General features: G+C 44.3%; 2 protein-coding genes across 2 annotated transcripts in view; both read right to left on the bottom strand.

Moving 5' to 3' along the window:
* Positions 1 to 25339, bottom strand: part of LOC119396898 (hairy/enhancer-of-split related with YRPW motif-like protein) — a 62196-nt gene that overhangs the window by 15293 nt on the left and 21564 nt on the right. The window lies entirely within an intron of this gene.
* LOC119396896 (N6-adenosine-methyltransferase subunit METTL3) lies at positions 577 to 23995 on the bottom strand. The gene is made up of 8 exons (XM_037664259.2): positions 23459 to 23995; positions 22670 to 22921; positions 20751 to 20948; positions 16575 to 16757; positions 13182 to 13441; positions 10184 to 10397; positions 2409 to 2668; positions 577 to 789 (listed from the first exon to the last, which is right to left on the bottom strand). Exons 1-8 carry the CDS (start codon positions 23717 to 23719, stop codon positions 597 to 599), a joined length of 1821 nt encoding a protein of 606 aa, XP_037520187.1. The 5' UTR covers positions 23720 to 23995; the 3' UTR covers positions 577 to 596.

Here is a 25339-nt window from a genome sequence, read left to right as displayed (position 1 = left end):
ATTCAACAGTTTCTTCAAATGTACTTCGTTTGCTCTCGGAAGCGAGGAGAAAACGGGAAAGAAATTGAGAAACGAAACTCGCTTTTGGTGCAGGAGCTGCAACAGGCCCCCTTGCGTTATTCCGTGTTTTGATTTGACTAAGTATGTGGTACAAATATTTTTTTAACATCGACTAGCTATTTTTTAGTGCAATCAGATTCGAAATCAGCAATAAAAAAATAGGCACTTTTGATTGGGAAATTTTCAAAAAAATAAAGCACTTAAGGGGTTAAATGGAACAACTATCTCAGATATTATTGGTTTCGTACTTGTATTCTGCACCACTGGTCATCTCTCAGTAAACGGAACTCCTGTTAAATGGAACACATTTTCTTGGTACCTTGAGGTTCCATTTAATGAGAGTCTACTGTATACTATATATGCCTTTAGCCACTGTGTCACTCTGTAAGGTTTCACTGTGATGCCAGCTAAATTACGCAAATAACATTCCCATGTTCATATGGTCATCCAAAATGAAGCTAAAGCCCTGTATTGGCAATAAAGGCTCACTCACTTTGAATAGAGGGACCAGTCCTGTATGCCTACCGAGAAATCTTTTATTGGCGTGGTATAGGTGTCACAATCGGTGGTGGAGGATAGTGATGATATGGTACAGGGGGAATTCCTTCGTACATAAGACCGGGTTCTGGCATACCCATTGGGTCACCGTACCCAACCATGGCATTCATCATTGGCCGGCTCATGTGGGGATCCGGTGGCCACATATCCACGCCCATGCTGACGGGTTCTCTGGAAGACACAAAAAAACCGACAGCTACATCACTACAAGTGACAGATGGTAGCTTTCAATTCTGTCAGAGAGCTGGGCGACTGACTGATTAACCTCCATGTTAATTGATTAACCCTTTGTGCAACAGCGGGACACATACGTCCCACCTCTCCGTCTGCAGGAAAAGTTTTCTCCATCACCCATTGCAATTAGCGCAACGATAAGTCACTCATATCTTACCTAAGTCTTCGTATTCTCGAGGAAAAATCTTTTACCACACTTTTGAAGGGTGGAAGTAGTGTTACAGTGACGTTGAATTTAATTTTTCATGATAGCTTCTGAATTTTCTTCTTCAGATAGAAAGAACCTACCAACCAAAATACCGGATAATTTCCTCTTTTTCTGGTTTTTCAGAGAGGTGATTCTAGCCTCCAGTAATCACATGTTTTTGTAAATTTGCAGAATAACTTGACCGATAAATGCATTGAAACAATCCCCTGCGATATTGCCACGCTCATTCCTCAGCGTAATTGCGGATATTGGTGCGTGGAAATATTTTTCTGGATATCATATACATCTTGAAAAGGAGGCGCATAATCAGGGACAACAGCTATACTCGACAATTTCGACAGCCAAAGCAAGGTCAGGCAAATGGACAAAAAATTATTGGTGTATGCGGTGAAGTGAGCTTTACAGGAACAGACCACAGTGCTATGACGGCTCACAAGAGGCGCAGGTGCAGGTGGTGTTCTACTGCTGGAATAAGATCCCCACAACTTTCCTCAGGACATATTGAAAAGCGATACGCTGTGCCACTTGCTTCGGCCATTTCATCCCAAATGCCCATTGATGCAATCTCGAGATGGTGCCTTCATGAGACAGTGGGACAGTGTTTTCCCACTTTCTGAAAACACTCTCATGAGTCAGTAGGACATATATGTCACACTCTTTTTCAGTAAACTACTCACTTGATTTTGATGAAATTTGTTCGATACTATCTCTTTGTAGCTTATATGAATATACCACAGCCAGTTGTTATAAGATCGCGTCAAAAATATAGGCAGAACCACAAAGGGTTAATGGGTGTTCTGATGGTCTGAGCAAAATCAGGCAAGGGTTGGCACTGTAGTGAAGAGGAATGCCCACCTTGCTTGCCCAATTTGCAACATCCCACTTTGCTTGCTTAACCACAAGAAATCCCTGACTGAGCTACAGTTTTCCAACTAAGGTGGCACCTGTGTGCATTTCCTAGGAGTTGAGACAAAAGTTGCCCACGAGTACTGCACCTCATGCCAATGTGGGCAATTTGTCAAGAGAACATTTTCAGTGCAGAAGGAATTAAGATTTCATCTATGCAAGTCCACTAAAATAAGGTGTCACTGTCATGACAACTATCCATTCAAAACACAAGGTTTCTTTCTTTAGTGTATTGATGCCCCACTGCGTGTTGTTGGATTTGACGATCTCGTGTCATAGAGTGTACACAGAGTACACACGGACAAATTGTGTTCTTTCTCTTTGTCTCAGCCTCATTTCGAGCGTAAAATTTTCGACATTCTATTGGTGTGTGATTGTATAGTATATCAAGAAAGTGTGTATGTTTGTTCACTCATGAAAAAATATAAGGACAAATACTTACGGTGGCTTCTTCATGCAGTCACCGTCTGGATAAAGCTTGCGGAACTCGTTAATGAGCACAGGATCTGTTAGCCGGACTCCCTCCACTTGGTTGCCCAGAGTGATCCAGTTGGGCTGCACATTGTGTGGTCGTCCGAAGAGTTCAATCTTGCGTGTGCCTGGAGACAGGCGCTCAATGATGCCGTAGATTTCATCGGGTTTGTGACTCGTCGCACGAACTTCAGCAACTATCACGTCACAGTCAAGGCCCCTGTTGATGTCCTGCAGCAACACATTGAAATGGCTGTCACTTGTATGGTTCTAGCTGTTCAACTCGTTTGAGTAGAGAAGAAAGGACAGCCCTGTTTGACCAACATAACCTGAGTAGAAGGGATGATAAATAAATGCAGCCAGCCAGAAAATAGAAGGAGAAGAAATGAACCCATTCTTTCGAAGGGACGCCATAGCTTCGGGCTGAGTTTTTCCATACCTATAGAAGTCTTAGCATCTACAACCTGTGCGCTCAAAAATGTATATTCTCAAATATCATAAACACTTAAGAAACAGTGAAATGGTTCCCACAGATTATGTCTACAGATGTGGAGGACCACAGTGGTCCTATCCAAATGCATGATAATCAGTGTGATAAGAGTGAACAGATGCCAGCTTTACCGAATTTTACTAATAATAATAATAACTTGGGGACTTTACCTGCCAAACCACAACATGATGATGAGGCACGCCATAGTGGGGGATACGGATTAATTTTGACCACCTGGTGTTTAACTCCTTCCATACCACACCCATAGGGCATCGATAGCCCGGTATCGATAGCGTGAATTGCCCCTTTCGAGACATTCCGCACCGTTAACAGACACACTGCGCCATCCATCATGACGGAGTACTAGTACTATAGTTTTCCTCTTTATGTAGTTTTTTTTAGGGGTGAAGCTCCTTAAGCCGTGGGTCGTGCGTCCCCGATGTATGTAGTAGCCACCTCTCGTTTAGTTCGTGGAGTGTCTGCTAGATGGCGGTACTTGTATATGATGAAAACACAACTCAAGGCCAGCTAGATAACTGAGGACGATGAAGTGGGAAGCTCAAGCAGCAACCATGATTTCTCTGAGGAAGACGACGCTCGGGTCTTCGGTTCTTCGGACGTGTTCAAGGCCAGCTAGATAACTGAGGACGATGAAGTGGGAAGCTCGAGCAGCAACCACGATATCTCTGAGGAATACAACGCTCGGGTCTTCCCGAGCACCGTATTCCCGATTCCCGAGCGAAAATCAGGTTCTTCGGACTTCAACGCCTGATGCTCACCACCCCTTCACAAAGAGGTTCTGCCAGTCCGATCCCGCAACCCGTTCCTGCAGTGGATACTCCTGTCCACCGCTACAGTCGCCGACTGCGAGGCCTTAGTCCCGAGGCCATCCCTCTGGAACTTCTCCAGCCAAGCGTTCATCGACGAGGCAATGCATAAATACAACAGGAACAGACCGTTTCTACCCGTCGGCGATTTCAACGTTGATGTTGCAGACGCAAATAAGCACTGGTTGATGCAACACATGGCAATCAGATATGGACTCAGATGCATATCGTTTGACCACCCGAAACCAACCACCATCAGGGGGACTTGCATCAATGTAGTGTTTGCCAACTTCAAGGTAACACCCATACAAGAAATGCTTTCCCTGCATTTCACCAATCACAAAGCGGTGATAATGAAGGGACCTCGGAAAACAACAATAAAAGTTTGATGTTTAACATTTTTCACGTGTTTACTTTAGTGGGGCGAATTACTCGTATTCACGGTTTACCGATGATGCCCTCCGGAGCTTCACCCCACTCATCATCATTCACCCCGTGGATATGCTGTAATTTTTTTCTTTTCGAGTGGCCTTGATATTTGAACACGCTCCGAAGCCGTACGATCGTCACTGGAAAGCGAAAATGGCCGCTGCCAGATGCAGTGGGCGCGTACACTTTGAAAGATTGCGGATATCGGCATTCCGGTGTTTGCGGCTGACTTTATTTATTTAATGAGCAGCACCGATCCTGAGGATGCTGCCTTTTCATCGAAATTTGTCTCTGAGAGCAACGACGATGCAAACCAGCCCAGAACATTGGTCAGCTTTGCTTTCTGCTTTGTGTCGTCTCAATTCATGTTTCAGCACCAGCCTGCCAGGATGGAAACTTATAGAAACTGCAAGAAATGCGATGTAACGCTATGCTTTGCATTGGGAAACTGCTTTGCTGCAAGTCACGCCCAATCGTAGTGCTTATAGTAAGATTTTTGTTGGGGAAGTCCTGTTCAACGAAAAAAATCTGAATTTTTCAGAGATGGTGCCTATCAGACGGCAGTAGATTTTGTATATCTCATAAATTTTGTTCTATCTTTTTCTTAGTAGATAGAAGCGCCTCATTACAAACTTTGTTCAATTTTGTCCTGCAATCTTGAATTTGGCGATTTGTATTGCTTGCATAACATGTATCTCGTTAAGGAAACGTGCATGCGTGAAAAGTTCATTCATTCATTAATTCTATGTATTACATCAAATATTATGTGCAATAGGTCCTCCAGCAAAAAAGTTCTAGTGTAACCTACAAAAAAACACTTATTTTACCCACAGTAGGGAAAGAAGTAACGTGCACCTAAATTTAAGTTTACGGGTGTTGTTAAATTTTGTCCTCATGAAAATGCTCTAAATTTCAATGTAGAGGGTTTAAAGCTACAATGCTGTGCCTGTGGCTATGAAAGACATCACGATCAATGTTTCCAATGCATATTGGATACATATGACATCGAAGCATAAGTTTACTAGAGGGCCAGAAACAGGCTCCAACTCTTTTTTATACCTCTCAAACAAGCTCGCTAATTTGTGCAGAAGGCAGCGGTGATCACATTTTGCGAATGGCACAGCACTGTGCGCCTTGCAGACTCTCCTTATCGAAAAACAATTCCTGCACCCCTCTCCTCCTGCACCCCTCTCATGCACCCCTCTCATGCACCTGCCCAGTCCTTTCCGCTCATGCAGTGATGTAATTTTGCCCATGGGCAACGTTACGTAGTACTGACTTCATCGATTGGTTCTTTGCACTACAAAACGGCGCCTTGGCCCTGCGGTGATGCAGTTTTGGCTGCACAGTCCGCATTTTAATGTGATAGCGCTAAAGAGCTCGTTTTCGCAGAAATACCTGTGTCGGCATCGTTGGGTGTGAGCAAAAAATCAGCGCTGTCTGTGAGCAAAAACTCGAGATAGATCAAAATAAAGAAATAGTCAAAAAATCTTCAGTTCAAGTGGGAATCGAACCCAGGACATCTGCGTGGCAAGCAGGTGTTCTACCACAGAGCCACGACCATGTTCGAAATTGTTTGAGAAAAGAACACTATATGAATGTTATGTAGTGTGAGGAGTGTCATTAACATATGTAATATTGCGTGGAAGAAGCGTAGAATCACACCAGGCGTCAAAACATGTGACTGGCGCAATGAGTGGTTGGTCTAAAGGCCCACCAATTACAAAGCACATAGGCATAATTAATTATCATTATCGACAACTGCATCAACAATGTGTGCAGGCGCATGTGTTGCGTTACGGATGCATAGTGGGTACCCTCGCCAACTTGCAAAAGGACGAATTATGTCCTAATGGGCCCTTCGCAGCTGTACTTGCATAGGCATTTTAGGATAGTCTGAAAGAACCAATTTAACTGCCTTCGCTTCTCCATCCACAGAGAAGCGAAGCCAGTAGTGATGCAGAACTATCGATAAACTGACTATCGATAGCATCGATAGTTTTTTTTTTAACTATTGATAGTGTAAACAAGCTATAGTATTACTATCGACAAACTATCGATAGTGCAATTGGTAGTACCATCATTAATATTAATAGTGGTATTACTACCACGCATGTTTATTGCTTTGTTTTGATGTATTCGGGTTCACCCACAAAGACTGTTAGCAACGTTTGACGAGGACCACACCGTAATGTTTGAGAAGCTTCACGATTGTTTGAGATCATGCTGTTAAGATCATGCGCCGGACACGAATAGTCAAGTTTATTCGAGAGATTACCCAAGCACCAGCGATAACGCTGGAAGGTTCGATTACTGATGTATAAAACACGACGCATTCCACCGATGATCAGATAACTCGACGGCCGACGACTGTTCTCGCCGATATCAGTGTGCAGCGGGTATTGCTTGTATTTAAATGCGAAGCATTTCTTAGCGAACCTCTGGCACTTTGAGCGTTTCTTTCTACGTGTCTATCTATCTGGCCGCTTACGTCTGGGTGCTCTCATGATCGCCTCCTTAACTTGGTGTAGACCAAAATTGGCAAGGGAGAGTAAGAGGATTTGACGAATGTGACTGTCAGCTCATGACATGAATAATGTGAAAATCCTGTCGCATATGTCGTCAAACTCTTTCCTCCACATACGTGTAGCACATACCCGTTTACCACAGGCCATGGTGTATGGGTATGCGACACAGGTGATTGACAGTTTATATCGACCCAGGAACAGCGAGAACAGACATTGGTAATTTAAATGTGAGAGCATTAAAAAAAAGCCAACATTGGCAGCATTGACCCAATGAACAGAAAGAATAAAAATTAGGATCCCAGCAGGGATCGAACCCAAGCATTCTACATGGCAATCAGGTATTATACCATAGAGCCACGCCAGGTATATAGGTAAACTGGTTTGGAAAAACAGCCTATGCAGGCGTAATGTCGGTGCAACGCCAAATGTGGTCGTGGTGCTGGCTATCTAATTTTACAAGAAAGCAATAAACACTACATGTGTACTCCTATGATACAGGCGCGATATCAGATTAACGCCTGTGGTTCCAGTGTTGGCTCCGCTTTTATAGAAGCCTAATAAACATTACATTTGTATTCCTGTGATTTAGCAAGCTATACTGAAGCACTGCTCGAACCCGGAGGAATACGTTATCGAAAGTTATGCATGATATTCGCATGAATGCACCATAAGGTGCACTTAGTTTTGATAATACTGACGTATGTACTCTAACGTGAGGGCTGACGTTACGTCGCACCATAAGTTACCCTTTAAACGCCAGTGTTGTTGAAATGCCTGGTAGGCCCATGATGAGGACACAGCTACTACACTTACAAAAACACATAGATTCACCTCGTAACTCTTGGCTCAAAGTCATAAAATACAGCATAGAAGTACTCGCTGACTGCTTCGCATGAAACCAATTCCCACAGCGTGGGGTCTGCCGAATTTTTTGTTTTGATTTTCTGGGCACAAGATTGCCCAAATAAAGTGCTCCGTATTTCCCAGTCTTGCTGCAGCATTCTTCACCGTCGCAACCACGTGACAATACTATCGATAGTGATGTGAATAATGACGTTGTTGCTGGCCGGCCATATTGCCAAAATATTTGCGATAGCCTACTATCAGCTTTAATTTATGAGCAATTTTTGGCTAGAGAAATTGCTTCCGCACTGAAAATGACGGAATATGTCCATCAACAAATTCACACTCAAAAGCAACCAGTTACACCTTAGAATTAACAAACTTAGTTCTTGCAATTTTTTTTTCTAATTTTGAAATCATAAAATGCAATATAAATTTGAAGCCACGCAGTTCCACATGTAACAGCTTCCTTTCTGCTACAGCTGAACGGTTTCACTTTATAATCATGCGCCAACAAAGAACTCAGGTGAAGAACACAAGCATGTCAACTGTCTTGCCCTTCAGCCTGCTCCTCCGGCTCTTGTATGTACTATGCGCGCAGGGAACCAAGTTTATTCTGCAATGAGTTCGCACTGTTGATTTTGTACTATCAATAGTACCATCAAATTTACTATCGATAGCACTATCGACAGTATTTTTTACCATCGATAATTCGATAGTGACTCAGCTATCGATATTATCGATAGTACCATCGATAGTTCTGCCTCACTAGAAGCCAGGCTAGTGATTGAGAAGGCGATGCAAACAGGGTCTGATTGTGCTACTATCACATTTTACTCTTGAAGGTGAAGCGCAAGCGTCCTCCAAGTTTTTAATTTTCCTGTGCTGCCCTCTGCCTTTTGTAGAGCTGAGACTACGGGACAACTGGTATCACTAGAATGAAAGCCCCCGAGGTTAAGGGGCGTCTCGTGACTTTACCACTAGGGGAAGGGTTTACTTCACCAGGGCCTCGCACCCCTCTCACTGCACTGCTCTGAAATGAGCAACACGTAGAGGAGGCCCTGCTCGGTCGTTGGCTGTGCACCGATGACGTAATCGCTGACGTAATGTTACGTTGCCGAAGTGGGCATGGTTATGACAAAGGGCTACGCCTACCCTTCTTCATTGCCAAGAAGGGTGGGAAGGCCAAGCGACAAACCGAAACCAGGCGAAGCAGGTTGTTCTGTACCGTGTAACTTCCTTATTACAGCATTCGCAAAATTCTTGTGGCACCATGTTTACATCTTACAAGTGCGTAGTTATCTCTCCATCACAAATTTTGGACGACAACATTGTTTGCTGGTCCTGTGAGATACGGGACAATGAACTTTCAGGATAATTGGTGAAAAATTAATTAAATTAGTTAATTGAAAGAGCAGATGCTTTTCATGTGAGAAGCTGGGATCGTTGCAGCACCTGGTGGAGCAGATCTCAACCACTTCTTTCTACATGGCCTCCGAGATTTGCTTTGGCAGCACACGAAACGCAAACTTAACCCAAGGAACACAGCAGGGTACACAAACGGCGATATGCGAGTGCCACTGCCAGATACCCAAGTCATGGATTAGGACACCTCCAGATTTTTTAAACTCTGTACATAAGCTAAGACATCCTGCACATTTAATTAAATACCTGAAAATGTGTAGCGGGAAGCCGATATGACTATTCCACATATTGATATTTCCCAACATCGGTTATCATTTTAGCACCTGTCTCAAGGTAATGTTCAGGTTTTTAGAGCCATGTTTAAAAGGAATGCCGTGCTAATTTTTGTAATAATATTGCAGTTTTGCTGCTACTTGAAATAGTAACACTATATCAAAAGCATGCCTACACTGATCCCACCATGCTTTGAAGTTGGAGAAGCCAAAAAGGTACAAAGAAATTTCCCCACAGTGCGAACAACTGCTGCACTATCGGGTAAGAATATATGTACTATATTCAAAGGAACACTAAAGAGAACCACTAAATATTGTAGTAAGGCTGCTAAAGAATTTTTTCATAAGCAGTGCACTTATTTAGTGGAGAAAAGTTTGTTGTCAACAACAAAAAATTTTTGTTAATCTTCCCCATAGATATTATATTATTAATTTCCAAGCAGGAGTTTGAAACAGGACATCCCTGTAACATCTTGTACTTCAGTGACTCCTCTCAGCCAGCCAAGTGATTGTATACTGAAACTGCAAAAACAGGAAAATAGCCTCGCTTCATCTAATACGTGTTATGAACATATACTACCCATTACGCATTGATATCATCAAGAAAAACTGCTGATTTATCTCATTATACACAAATATTTGTTACGAACATGTTCACAATGCCAAGGTCCAACAGTACGAAGTATTACTTTTTAATGCTCTTTAATGCTCATGGCTAACACAGAAACGGCACACTGAAAATAAAGATGAAAGTAGGTGTAGATAACACAGACACATCTCCTTTCATCTTTGTTTTCAGTGCGCCATTGTTCTTTTTATTAGCCGTCAACAGATACCACCAAGCCCAGATTCTCTTTGGCTTTTTAGTGTCCCAGACTTAAAAGAATACAAATTATTCTGGGTCCGCAGTGAGGAGCAAGAAAGGAGCTTGCCTTTGGGTTCCCCTTCACTCCCACAAGGCAGTGTTCCTTGCCGTGATTGAGCCAGTGGCCGGTGCGGCCGGTGCGGATGATGCGCTGCAGCTGGTTGGTCTTCACCCAGATGAGCTCGTCACAGCGTTCGTAGCCCCAGAGCTTCAAGCATTCCCGGCCTAGCTCCATGGCTCTCCCTGTCACCCACAGGAAGATCAGGCCGTCGTCGGTCAGGCTGCACACATGCCCCGAACAGAGCTTGTGAGAGCGTACAAAATACAGACGTGTATTGCAAGGGAAGCCGTTCTGTGCAAAAGAGCACCATACCAATCATACATTCAACCGGCCACTTTCAAGCGCTACACAGAACTCTTGTGGTGTGGCTTGCATTCCGTTGGTGAAAACTGAGTTCTCCGAACACATTCACCTGGTTCACTTCACGAGCTGCGCTAAAGCCCGGAGTTCAGAAATGTGCCTAGTCCTTGAGATCACAATACAACAGAATTCCAATCATGCCCCGAGAGCAGTTCAACAAGCTGACATTAGCCGTATAAAAGACAAGCTCTCACTCAAGAGCCAACCTGTTTCCAATTCTGATATATTATACGACTGATGTCACAAAGCCTACTCATGCCAGTACAGGCCATCCTATCTGTGCAGTTTCAAAACCTTGAAATGTCATATTAATATTTTATTGTTTATTTATTTATACATGCTGCAGCCCCGCTGGGGCTATTGCAGGAGTGGGGATCTTGCATCACACGTCAAGTAAAGACAAAATGTCACGAAATGGCAATGCACGAACATCCCCAGGTAAAAAATCCCACTGTTCAATTGTCGAGGGGAAAAAACTGTGTTTGAACATGTTAGTTGTAGTTTGAAATGTTGAAAGGTTTAGTATGTGTGAGCTACAAGTACGAGCCATCAGCGAACTTAATACACTCGTCTAAGCAATTGACAAGTGTGGTAATGTCTACGCAATTGACAAGCAAGGGTAGTGAGTGCCCGGTTACGGGAACCGGACACCACCCCCGCTTCCTTTAAGCACTGTTACCGTCATCCTTTTTTCTTTTCTGAACGCTGCCATCAAGTTATAAAAAAAAAAGGCCACGTGGTCATGCGTGAGATGGATGGGATGCGATATACACCCGCTGATTATACTATGTGCGTCTCAGCATCTGTTTTTCTTTTTCCTGTGGTTCATGCAGCACTTTCCTGAGGCAAAAAAGATATCTGCCAGTGCAAACAAAAAATAGGACAAAAAAGCAAGTGGGGTTAAGTCCGTTTCACATAACAGCCTGGTCGACCGGACTGTTCACTGTGCGCATGCACATATTCTCGTTCATTTCCCCACCGCACTCCGTCATACGGCACTTATCGGCTCGGTGGTCAACGCTTGCACATTCAGGTTAAAAAATAGGCAGCTATACACACGTTCATGTTGTCTTTTTCGTTCTGTTTTATATAGGTCGTCTCCCAGTAGCTGAAGTAGTGTTAGGTAGTACAATGCCTGGAGAAATATGCTCATATCCTGGAAGTTTTCTTCTACGTTAAGCTTCTCCAGAACTGCAAAATAATTCTGGCATTTTGTTATTGCAGTACTATGCAATATTGGACAGAAAAGACCATTCCACGCAATAAATCTATTTTTTTTTATACAAAAGACACTTCAGTGTAATGAGCTTAACCCTTTGAGACGCTTTGTACACAATTGTGTACATCACTTGTTTTTGCTGTTTGTGTCAACCGGTGGCTAAGTAAGAGCAAGATACATTGAGGTTTTGATGAATTGACCCTCCTGTGCAATAAATGTGTCATTATTTAACTTCATTTTGCAGTGTACTGTTGCATATTATCACTTTCCTGAAGGCACTATCACGTTCGACAAGTCGTTCAACCTGCCGCTTTCAGTTATCAATGGCAAAAGTATTATTTTTCTTTGCTTCGAATGAACATAACCGAAAACAAATTTGCGCTGTATTTGTAGACTGAGATTTGATTCCACTTATGCAAAAATGGATCATGAATGTTTTCAAGGTAAACAGATATTTAATTACAATTTAATTCAGGTTAATTACTATAAAACACATAAAGCGACACATTATGAGAATATTTTTGCTGCAACAGAATATCAAGTGCCGTGCAATAATGTTGTGTAAACTTGACACATTTGCGAACAGTTCTTCATAGGTGGCGCCTGCAAGGCACACATGAAGAATGAAAAACAAAGAGGGATGGCGCTTGGTCCCAACACTTGTGAAACCTCTGTCCTCTTTTTTTTCTCGGGCACAGGGCTTGATGGCTGTCGCACCTTGCAGCTAAATTCGGGTGCTGCGGCACACAGTATGGCACTGATAAATGAGTTTGGTGCAACAGGGGTGGTTCAGCGCAGGTAAACAAGTTTGGCGCACAATGGCGCAGCTGTTCCACCCCTGCATTAATAAATGTTTGCCACAACTATGCAGGATATTCATAAGGCTGAACATGACCATTTTAATATTCCAGAAACTTGCAATACGTACTGTATACGAACGCTATCACTCATTGGTGCAAAAATATGCAATTAATGAAATGACATTTTACCATACTGAACCACAAAATTTCCCTACACCAAAGCATGGACGTCAGCAGGATTTTGTATTGGGGGTGCAAACCCATGTTGCTTTGCGTGGTGGGGGGAGGGGGGAAGTGTTGATGTGGATTTAGGGGCTGAGGCAAGTGCCCCTTTAGCCCCCCCTGCCGATGTCCATGCACCAAAGCTCAAACCAGCGAGTATTTGCTAAGGGTACACACGATACACTTAAACCTCGATATAACGAACACGGATATAACGAATTATCGGTTATAACGAAGCAAATGAAGAATAGTCTTGTCAGAGAGAGTGTTACAAATAGACGTTTATAACGAATTCTCGGATATAACGAAGTTATTTTCGTGACAGACGTGACCTTATTATAATGAGGTTTGAGTGTACTGCTAACCTGAATGTTGTACGGTATGTTGGAATGCATTCAGCTACCTGGGAACATTGAGCTGCCGCATCTCATCATCGGACATGGTGCCATAGGGGAGTTCCATGTGGATGTCCCAGGGTGGGTCTGCCATCACCACCGAGAACTTTCCCAGAATGCTCATGTCGAAGTAGCGCAAGTCGCACTGAATCCACTGAGGAGGATGCAGCACAGTCGGTCCCGTGCCCCGCAGCAGTGCTGGCGGGGAAGAGCTGCCCGACGGAGCTGGCGCCGGAGGTCGGCTCACTGGCACTGAACTGCTATCCACCTGAACCATCACCACCATTCACTTGTTGGTACACTAGGCAATAACACAAACAGCATACATTCGTTAAAGAAGGTGCAAGTGAGGCCAGTTGGAAAAGCGCTACTTGTAACACAAGAGTTTGATGAAGGGATTATGAATGCGCGCATTAGAGGATGGAAGTTGAAAAGCAGTGAATTCTGCCAGCATGTAGCATAGCCATCTGTGTACTACTCTGCTTAGTGAAAGAGATCATGGGCACAAATTCCCAGGAGAAGGGGGTACAAGAAAACACCATGGCATGTACAGGTAAAACAAGGGTGATTGCAAATATGCAAATATAGTTAATTGCACCAATGTGCTGAAGCAACTAAGAAAGAGAAACGCTACACACTTGACATTTTGAAGGAGAAAGGACATGACCTACTGTGCTTCCTAGTTCCAGTGGCTCTTGCAAAACTGAGCCTGCACTGTTAAGAAGAATCTTTAGCTCAGGAACTTCTGTTTGAATATATAGAAATGTAAAAATTATTAGGAATGTGCTTCTGAATATTTGTCGAATGTTATTTGCTACTTGATTCGACTCGCACAGGAATTGACTATTCGAAGTATTTGAACTTCCGTAAGATAAATACAGTCAACGTCTGATTTTTCTGACTCTCTAGGGACCGTGAAATCGTCTGAAAAAACGAATTCATGCTTTTTTATTCCACTCAAGAAGTCAACTCGCCACAGCCACGTCTGTAATAGCTTTAATGCCTCCCAGTACACTTATCAGGCATTTTGGTGGGCGCCCAGGCTCTCGTAAATGCATTCGATACTTGCCGCGAACCGCACTTAACTATGTGCCAACCGCCAATTGCAAATTTGCACCTTGTGATGAGTGCCATTGATACCAGCAAAGCGCGGAGTAGATTATGGCTCTCTCGTATGGGGCGCTTGGAAACGATGACGCGGAACACAAAGATTGTGGTGACGGAAGAGCGGACAACTCATCCAGCTTTCCCTGGTGCGTGAGTGCATGTAAATGATGCGCACACGCATCGGCGAATCTTCGCCGATACAGAACATTTGCTGACGCCATCACTGCTGGGGCTCTTGCTGTACCGTGCGCAAGCATTTGCCATGAAAGTGTTCATGATGCCCACCCCGTTCCTGACTGCACACGGGCGCGGCGATGGCAAGCTGCTTAAGTTCGTGAAGGAAATGCATCTGTGCAGCACACTTAGCGGTCTCGCATAAAGAGGCAGCATGAACGGCAGCGCAGTGCATTCAGGTTATACGTATACCACTGCACTAGGCCACATGCACTACTGAGCAGTCAGCTGATTAGAAAAGACAGCGCGAAAACCACAGGACACACAGGAAGGGAACGCACACAGTGCTTACCTTCCTGTGTGTCCTGTGGTTTTCGCGCTGTTTTTTCTAATCATGTACAACCAACAAGCACAGCTCTCCGCACTTTTAACAGTTAGCTGAAGATGCTTATCATAAGGGTTGTCAGCGATTAAGCTGTACTGGTGCGTTTGCCACCTACCGCCATCACACCTCCGTGCACTTCTGGTGCTTATCCGTAAAGACATTGCTGCACTGCGCCGTTACAATGACCCCTTTAGATATTCAATATGCTTCACCCCATCACACTCTGGCATTGCGACAAAGCCGCCTTTCGGACTGTGCTACGGCCGCAAATGGACCGACTAACGAAAGCGCTGGTTCTAACCTACGAGATGATAGAAGTGGCAGAGGTGGGGGCTTCAATTAATGCCGTTTTGGACCTGCAGTTTGGGCAGAAAGTCCAAAAAATCGGACACCGTCCGAAATTTCAGATGTTCTTATACATTGACGTCTACGGGGCAGACTAGGAACCCCGGACTCGAAGGGGGCGCACCCACATCCGTCCACATCAGTTGGGCCTCCACAGAAGTTGAAAGAGGAGGTGAGGTTGAGGAAGTAGCGTCTTTTCCTTTCACCTGTAAAGTGTTGTCGACAACCACATTGGTTGCACCAAATCATGTAAATAAATACAATTCGGCCTCTGCATTGCCTCATTCCTTGATAAGACAACTATGAAACACCACCCCGCGAGTGCTTCATCAACCTAGCGAAAAGAAACTCTTTCATGTTGCTATCTCATAAGAATATGCTTAGGAATCCTCTCTAGGTCGATTCCACGAAAGATCAAAAAAGGGTGTATATTTGATGTTTCCGATTTTCCTGATAATTTTGTATGTTGTGCACATATGACTGCACAACACGAAATCGCAGTTCGTTTTCAAATAAAAAATTTTTTCATCACAGGAAAATTCGACAAGTGTCGCCGGTTGACGACGACCATTTTACGAAGAGTGCGTTTTTGTAAATTCGCAATCATGCTGGCACCTACTGAAGCTATATATTACAAATATCTTTCTTTTTGGCAGAAGTAGAAGTAAAGAGGAAATAGCTCTTATGATTTCATGGAATTGTGAGCAAATTATGTATTTTTAAAAATTCACAAAAAACGCTGCGTTTTTGAAAATCAGTCAAATTTGGGACGCTATGGCTACTTCTGTGAACATCTTAGCTTGTTCATATTTGCAGTATGAATAGGCCTTTATGTGAATAATGAACCTCTGCATTTGTATATCTCTAATAATTTTCAAAGTAGTAAATTTTCATGCTCGAAACACCAAAAAGAGAAAAGTGCTCCTCGATTCAAAAATCTATAATAAAAAAAACCCAATCTCAATTTTGTTCAAAGTCCCCCAAAATGTTCTCAAAGGACTGCAGAATGATATTATGAAAAAACATGTTGCATCATTTTTATTAGAACAAAAGCAGAAAATGTCAAACATTATGTTTCCAGAGCGTGGTGGCTACTGCGTGAAGGACATCTCTAGTAACAAGAAAATACAGTAACACGTCTTTTTTCTTCTCCGTGCTTCGTTAAACAACAGTAATGATCTACTGTCGGAAAGTGGGAACTGTTTTGTAAAGAAAAAAAGATCTCTTAAAGGAGCGACGAACTGGACTTGTTGGTAACCATTCATCCTTCTTACACCATGCATTTTTCTAATGAGGATAAGACGGGTGCTGGTGATGAACGAAAACACAAGCTGACACAGTGGAGCGCTTCACTGTGTCAAACAGAAGCAGGCCAAGGCATAATGTTTACCTCATAGTGCACATATTTACAGCTGTCCATGTGAAAGCATGTGTTGAGGAAGGAACAGTCTCCCAGGGACTCATCAGTGTGCTTCTGGATGATCTTGTTGAAGTGTAGCTTGCTACAGGCCGTCCCGGTGCTGGAGCTGCGGCTGCACTCCTGTTTGGTGCCATGTGGACAAAACTCTTGCACCTGGTCAGAAAAGACAAGAAGTCAGTCATGGACTGCCTTAGAATTTGAAAGCTTCAGCTTATCTGTATACGTGATTACCGTTCACAGTGTGCTCTGCTGCATAAACAAAGGATGCAGGCTTACTTCAGTAACTAACCATAAGCTAGTTTTCTGCCAGTGTAAAGCGTTGGAAACAATATGACAACATGCAGTTTCTAGTACTTTATAGTACTACTGTGATGGGAACACCCACGTAACACAGAAATATTAAATAAGCTGTTGAAGAAAATGTCACAAGATCTCATTACCAGTATTGTTACTGCCATCTACATTTTTCATAACCTGCTAGTTCTGTAAATTGTGGATAAACTGCAGTTAGCCCAGCAGGGTTCTCAGTTGTCTCATCCTTTAATTTCCAGCACAAGGTGATGGCTGCAAGGCAGTGTACTAGTAGAAAACAACATGCACTCCACTGAAATGAAGGAAAGCTTTGTATAAGGAAAAGTTTGCACTGGTGCAGGGTTTGAAAACAGCACACTACCTTCAAGTAGAAAACAGCGCTACAAGACGGGACAAAGAAAGGGCACAAACACGGCGCTGACTATCAACCAAATGTGCTTTTATTCCACCGGTCCGCATATTTATACTCCACCATGACTAAAGAAAGCATAACAAAACACCAGAAAAAACCGGTCAGCCTGCGCAAAGGCAAGAAAAAATTTTTTAACTCGACAGAAATTTTATCTCCTTCGGAAGCAGTGAAATCGAGGGGAGGCTAACACATGCCTCGCCGCCTTTACAAATGTGATACGCTTCAGAAACGAGACGCGCACGTTCGTCATAGTACTTTGATAGGAAACTCGTATCTTTAAAAGATGGCTGGCAGCCGCATTCATTGCAATGAATGGACAGTTGACTGTCTTTTGCTTGTTTAGAGACCTTGTTCGCGTGCTCGCGCAAGCGGTCATTAGCACACCGGCCAGTTTGACCAACATAGTAACGCCCGCAGGAAAGAGGAATCTTGTACACAACAGAATCGCAACATTCAACAAACTTTTGCCGGTGCTTCTTACTACATCTTTCCGTCTTGGTTTCTCTGTTTACCTGCTGACACAGGCTACCAAGTTTATTTTTGGCAGAGAATAACAACCTTACCCCAGCCCTACTGACCACCTTTTTAAGATTATGTGCCACCTGGTGCACATACGGGATGACTGCAACTGGTTGCTGGGGGTGTGTCAGTGATTGCACAGCTGCTGAGACCCTGTTCTTAAAGCTAGAAAGCAGGCTTTCAGCGATGCTGGTGAATACAGTTTCCGGGAAACCTGCCAGCTTCAAACGTGCTAATTGACAAGAAAAACTCTCCTCAACCTGGTGGTCACAGGACCTCTCAAGCGCCGCCTTCATGCAGGCCCTGGCAATGCCGCGCTTCACAATCTTCGAGTGCGCGGACGAAAAAGGGAGAAGGCTCTTCTGCGACCTAGGCGCATAACCCCAACAAACATGGTCGTTTGAGAACAAGAGTTCCAAGTCCAAGAAGCGTAGCCTATTGTCTAAGGGATGCTCAGTGGTCAACTCAAGTGGACTTAATTCCGTGAGGAATACGTCGAAAATTCCAGCAGCAGGCTGTACGTCAAGAGGGTTAGTGCAATAAAATACTAAAAAGTCATCCACGTACCGCATCACCTTTACCACGCTAGTCTGTCTAAGCTTGCTGTCAAGATTACGGTCATAGCGGGCTAGTAAGATGTCGCTGAGAACAGGTGACCACCAGGTTGAGGAGAGTTTTTCTTGTCAATTAGCACGTTTGAAGCTGGCAGGTTTCCCAGAAAGTGTATTGACCAGCATCGCTGAAAGCCTGCTTTCTAGCTTTAAGAACAGGGTCTCAGCAGCTGTGCAATCACTGACACACCCCCAGCAACCAGTTGCAGTCATCCCGTATGTGCACCAGGTGGCACATAATCTTAAAAAGGTGGTCGGTAGGGCTGGGGTAAGGTTGTTATTCTCTGCCAAAAATAAACTTGGTAGCCTGTGTCAGCAGGTAAACAGAGAAACCAAGACGGAAAGATGTAGTAAGAAGCACCGGCAAAAGTTTGTTGAATGTTGCGATTCTGTTGTGTACAAGATTCCTCTTTCCTGCGGGCGTTACTATGTTGGTCAAACTGGCCGGTGTGCTAATGACCGCTTGCGCGAGCACGCGAACAAGGTCTCTAAACAAGCAAAAGACAGTCAACTGTCCATTCATTGCAATGAATGCGGCTGCCAGCCATCTTTTAAAGATAAGAGTTTCCTATCAAAGTACTATGACGAACGTGCGCGTCTCGTTTCTGAAGCGTATCACATTTGTAAAGGCGGCGAGGCATGTGTTAGCCTCCCCTCGATTTCACTGCTTCCGAAGGAGATAAAATAAAATTTCTGTCGAGTTAAAAAATTTCTTTCTTGCCTTTGCGCAGGCTGACCGGTTTTTTCTGGTGTTTTGTTATGCTTTCTTTAGTCATGGTGGAGTATAAATATGCGGACCGGTGGAATAAAAGCACATTTGGTTGATAGTCAGCGCCGTGTTTGTGCCCTTTCTTTGTCCCGTCTCGTAGCGCTGTTTTCTACTTGAAGTCATGCACCAACCAGCCCAAATCCGTACCCTACTGCAGCACACTACCACCTTTCTAAGGCAGCTGCTCTATCGAATGAGGTAACCATAAGGCCAGAGAGTGGCATATTACAACCAAAAGAGCAGGATTTAGGTTTCCTTGTGACTTTGTGCTAAATTCAGGTGGATGCAAACATTTCAATTCATGAATTTTCCTCTATCTTTTCAAAATGTTGTAAATATCATGCTGCCAACAGCATAGATTAGAGAGCAAACATGGAAAAGTGATATCATAATTGACATTAAAAGGAGGTGTAGCTGGTAATGTCAAGCAATGCATAGAGCAAGTAACTTGTATCAGCTTAGCAGAATTGCCGTAGTTGAGGGCATCAGAGAATCAGATGGAGTGATGACATTAGAAAACAGATTCGAGGTGATTTGACTTAAGACAAGAGTAACCGGACACCACTGCCTTCATCTTGCAGTGGATACGACACATTGCTTCGTGTCACAATTTCTCATCCCTTCAAGCGCCCATCTTCTAACAAAATGGCTAGGTGGGCTAGTTGGTAACACATGATTAAAAAACTTTGTGCGCGCAAAAGGACATAGGACCAGAAGGGTTTGTGTTTCTTCTGGTCCTACGTCCTTTTGCGCGCTCAAAGTTTTTTAATCATGCCCATCTTCTGCTGAAAGTCTGTCTTTTTTGGAACTCCCCTAAACAGTGATGTGTTAGCAACATTCAAGCTACGCTAAAAATGTAAAGAATAGAAAGACCGATGTCATGTCCTACTAGACAACATTAAGATTATACATACGAGCCATCTCTCAGATATTGTGGGAACTTTGCCAGTGAGAAGGCAGCCTCCCCGTACCTAAGCGCAAGGCAACAACTGCACACACGTGTTAACTGAGCTCGTGTTTTGCAATTTCTCGGGCAGTGCTCTGATAAACATCCAGGAGTGTGCCACTGCGATGACAGGTACAATCCTGCAGAATTATATTCTTTTTGTTTGTCGTCGGTAGTCAAACATTATGATAAATGAAGTTACATCCAACACAAAAATACCTTCGTTAAAGTCAACATTCCATACAGGCACACATTTGTTGCATGCTGATGTCACCACAACAATGTATAGTTAGTACATTATATTCTATTTCTATGTTCATTAAACTGATGTTCGACTGTGCACATATTTGCATCTTTCGAATAAAATTTAAGTGAGAGTATTCACACATACCTTGTTTTTTGTGCCACATCTTTGTTCATGAAATGATGGCATACTGCCAAGGAAAGTGCATCAGCTCATTCAGTTGCAAATTTTAGCACATCTTTAGGCTGCACTGTATTCTCCTCCCTAATGCTGAACTGCTCTGCGTGCTCAAGCGTTGTGAGTGAAATGAAGAAATTGTGGTGCTGGACATACCTGTGCACCCCCTTGAGAGCGGAAACGTTCAACAAGAGAACGCTCCTTGGCAGTTGGTTTGCTCAGAAGTTCCAGGATCTCCTCGCCCAACTGCTTGGTCTCTTTCTCCCGTGCAGATGGAAGTGACAGCAGTGACTCGATTGGGTCGGGCGCAGAACGCTTCTGTCCTCGCTTCTCCCGCGTCTCGTCACCATCCCCCTGTTGTCATCAAGAAGGAAGGAGCAGGAGAGTGGACGGAAACGAGTTGGTTTCTGCAAACGTGCATGGGCAATGGTTCCACAAAGTGTCCTTCAGCGGGTCGCATGCCACGACACATTCTGACCCCCTTAAGTTAAAGGGGTCATGAAGCACCCCTTGGGCTTGTTGAAAAAACACATTCTGTGGAAAGCTGACACAGCTATGAACTGCTCTGCCAAATATTACAGCCGTGCGCGCTGCGTAAAGGCCACAAGCGGAGCACGAAGTTGCCGTTTCCCCAGGCACCCTCTTTTCAAACAGAGGCCGGTTCTCACTCTCGTCTGCACGTTGACGTCGCAGATCTGCCAGTTTACGTCGCAAGAGACATAGCATGCTTATTGGCTGATAGCCAACGTAAATCGAGAGCGGCGTTCGGATCAGATGCGCTTCTTGCCACGGGGTGCCGCCACTTGCCGGCGCCGCACTCCTCAGTACACGGTAGCCGCACTCGCGCACACGAATCACAGCGAGAGAGCGATCGCGTTTCATCACGCGCGCTGACGTAACTTCTTTCCCCCGTGCCATCCCTCCCTGTCTAGCTTCCAGTGCACTCGTCGGCACGAGAAAAGAGAGAAAGCGCTGAGAGCGTGCGCCAAACCCCCGTAACTCCGCTCATTCTTGATGGATTCAAGAAATTTTTGCAGCAATCGATTCGGGATGCAGTAAACTGCGATACTGAGGTCATTAGATCATTACTTGGAAAAGTGGTTCATGACCCCTTTAAACTGAACACGATACCCAGGACAGTACTGTGCCACTTACAAGTCCAAGGTTTGTGTCAGGGTGCGTTCAATTAAATGCCACCACAAGTGCACACATAAAAACTCTCTTGTACAGCCAACATGGGCAGTTGATACATCAAATGACGAAGCTGCTAAGTGAGTCCTCACACCCTTAGAAAAGGACTAGGGGTCTATTATTTGTTGACTGTTCTTATCTCAGAAGTGAAACATCACCAATATATTGGTCTTACGTTTGCTCTGGGGTGCCCATGCAGGGCGCACTGTTCGCTGCTTTTTACCACTGCAGCCGTACAAACTACTAGCTGACCACCAACATGAAATCGGTAAAGGTGTTGTTCATCTGTGTGGTGTGTACACAATGTAGCATTTATTTTAGTCATCGATAGTTACAGCGATAAGAAAAAAGTTTCCGACTCCGATGCAGGTTATGCTGCTCATTGATACACAGCATGTTGCTACACACTGGCATCCTTCACCTGAACGAAAGAGGCTGCGAAACTGCCCTTATCAGTGTTCACTGTAAGAGCTCTAATATAAACCGCTCGTATGAAAATGGCTGGTAGGTAAAAATGAGAAATAGACAAAATTAAAAACTATTCTAGACATATGTATTTACTTTTTCAAGTAGCTTAAAAGCCTTACTGTCCACAAATGAACATTCACCAGACAGTCATTTTTTCAGCTAAGAAATGCTATCAGCCCCCGGACAAGCACTGCCTGTGCATCTTAGTAAAGAAGACACCTTTGAACTTCCTTATAGGCACTAGTCTCATTGAAGTACTTTAGTTTGTTGAGTGTTTAGTGTGTGTTCTGCATATGTCGCACACTTTGCAAATCACTTTGTTCTTCACCATGCCCATCTGGAGAAACAAACTATAAGTGTGCTGCCAGGCAAACCTCCTTAGTGCTCATTAAGAAACCTCTCTTTCTGTCAATCACCTGTGCATCAACAAATGCTTGTAAACGGGTGTGCTCAGTTGAGGTCACTTGGAGGAAGGGGGTCCCTTCAGCCGTAACGTCTTCACCGAGTGCAATTAGTTCTTGTGCAGCCAGCTTGTGCAATAAGTCCTCAAGGGCACTGTGATCAACATCCCGGCCTAGTGAACGGCTCACGATGCTCTGCAGTCTGCGGGAGTCTGCCGGCAAGTCCAGTGCCACATCAAGAAGACAACGCAGCAAACGGCGTTCCACCTGTATAGGTGCACCACAAGAAAGAAACCAACTAATGAACATGGATATTTACAACACCTTTTGATAGGAATGCTAAAACAAATTTGACGAGATACTGATTGGTTGAACAATTGTTACTTGATCCCCGTTAGCATGTTCCTCTTTTCCTTGAAAGACATTGGCAAATATTATGTGAGAACATTAAAATGCAGTTAAATATGAACATATGAGCTGGCGAAATGTGCGTTGCTTGACAATCTGTTGCAGTGACTTTTTTTTTTTTTTTTTTTCACGCGACTGTTTGGAGTATTTGTCCGAATTCAGCATGTAAAAAAGGGAAAAGAATGTAAAATTAATAGTACAGTGCCGTGACCGTGATCCATGCCTCTGTATTTTTACGCACTACCCCGCTCAAAAACGGACGTTTTTCAGAAGTATAAATGTTGAGGCAACAAGATTCTCGGTTCCAGCTATTTCTGCTGCAACTCCACCGAAAACAGAGGGCGTGAACCAGGCAGCCCAAACGTAAAAACACATCCACAGAATCGAGAAACTCACTTCGTCTACATCGGGAGGGGCTGGAGAGTCGGTGCTGGGGCCCTGGGCAGCGGTTGTCTGGTGGCCTGGTTGCGGGGATCCTACGGGTTGGTTTATTGCAGCGCTCAACGCTCCGCTACTGTCCTCGCCGGCACTTACAACAGGCTCCGTTGAGATGGCCTGTACTATCTCTTGGCGCTCTTTCTTGCGACGCTGAAGACGCTCACGCAGGCTTGTCTGCCGCGATTTGAACTCTTGCATATCCTTCCATGCATCCGACATGATTAAGCCGTAAGCGGCGCACTTTTGAAGTGCACAGAAAACTACACGTAAAGTGAAAGTAAAGAGCCGGCCGCGGCTGAGGAGACTTTACCGAGGACTCCTCGGCTGAGGACTTTGTTGCCCTCCGTTTACAGCTGCACCCTAAGCGATCCCGGTTATTTGTTCATCGGTGTTTGGGAAAAACGCTTTCCTCAGCAAAGAGTGGCTGAGAACTGATTGTGATACCAGAGCGAAGTTTGACTATAGTAGTTTGACAATTGATGAACGCCGCCATTTACGACCGATTCGGTGGCCACAATGATGATGATGATACCCAAAGCAAAATTATGTAAATTACCTGTTCTTTTTTGAGACACTTAAGTTGTAATGAAACTAACACTACTGCACAGAAAGACAATACATATTATGTCACAGGAAATCTGGTAGGGCGTGATTAGTACGCTTTAAGGGGGCCTGGGCTTGCTAGCAATGCTCAATAAAGTGGCGCGCAGTTCGAAAGGAGTCATGGAGTCGCGTACCCTGCCCGAAGAACGCCATGAAGAAACCTTCACTACACGTGACCTGCTAACGGCAGCCAGTTCTGGACTACTGGTAAATATTGATACTACCGGTTTTATTTTGTTCTTAGCATGCGGGGCCCTTCACAAGGCCCCATTGCGAATTTGATTACTGGAAGCTGTCCGGTGCCATTCAGGGAGCGTTTTACCTAAATATCTCTCTTTTTAAAATCGGTTCGTTGTTGGATACGTTAGAATAAAATAAGTATCCGTTTTCATGCCCCCCGGAGGCGAGCTTCATTGCCAAGACAACCAGCAAATATTTTTTAACTGCGCAAATGTACGACCACAAAGAAACACGAGGCAAGGTAAGACGCGCGCAGACTTGCAGCTAACCTTTATTCCACAAAGATAACTGAATGCATCCTAGAAATATAGACCACTGCGCGCGCGCAGCAAACCACAATCAACATTTCTTTTTTTTTTTTTTTACTTTGTGTTCGACATCACGTGCAGCCTATCCTCGATAAATTATCCTTATCTCACCGTTTTGGAGATAGACGGGTCCCCCCCCCCCCCCCCCCCCGCGAGAAAAAATTTCTCCTTACGCCCCTGACTCATGCTCACGCAAGCGTGGGCACAGTTTGACCTACGTAGACTTTCCACATGACAGCGGTATCTAACAGACGACCCAACTTTGAAATCTACGTAGGAATTGGTGTACTTTTTTCCAAACCCTTGCATCCTATTTGTAGTACTTCTTGTGTAGCGCGAGCACATTCCAACAAACGTGCCGGGAGTCGAGAACGTAACCTCAACTCCATATCACTAACAGCTTTCTTTTTTTCTTTTTCGTGTTGTGAGGGACGCCTTGGGACACAAGGCACTACTTCACGTATTTTAATGGATGTCAAAACTTCCTTGTATTTTGTGCGTGCATGGATTCTTTTAGGCTGGATAAAGACATTGGGTGGGTATCGCCCGCTTCGCCGTTTTCGAAATTTGTTATCCTTTGACTCACTGGCGTAACCGCGGGGGTGGGGGGGTGACCCTAGGGGCCAGCCCCCCCCCCCCCCCCCCCCTCGAAATATCGGAGGGGGTGTTTTACCGAAAATAAATAATA

This window comes from Rhipicephalus sanguineus, chromosome 6, assembly GCF_013339695.2.
Source record: "Rhipicephalus sanguineus isolate Rsan-2018 chromosome 6, BIME_Rsan_1.4, whole genome shotgun sequence".
In the NCBI taxonomy this organism is placed as follows: Eukaryota; Metazoa; Arthropoda; class Arachnida; order Ixodida; family Ixodidae; genus Rhipicephalus; species Rhipicephalus sanguineus.
Note: the sequence above shows the minus strand (reverse complement) of the source record. Positions and strands in the feature narration are given on the sequence as shown.

Excerpts from the sequence above, each read along its gene's own strand:
- LOC119396896 (XM_037664259.2), bottom strand. The coding sequence starts at position 23,719 with ATGTCGGATGCATGGAAGGATATGCAAGAGTTCAAATCGCGGCAGACA. Across the intron at positions 10,398-13,181 it reads CGGCAGCTCAATGTTCCCAG|CCTGACCGACGACGGCCTGA; the intron begins GTAGCTGAATGC and ends GCATGTGTGCAG. Across the intron at positions 790-2,408 it reads GACTGCATGAAGAAGCCACC|AGAACCCGTCAGCATGGGCG; the intron begins GTAAGTATTTGT and ends TGTGTCTTCCAG.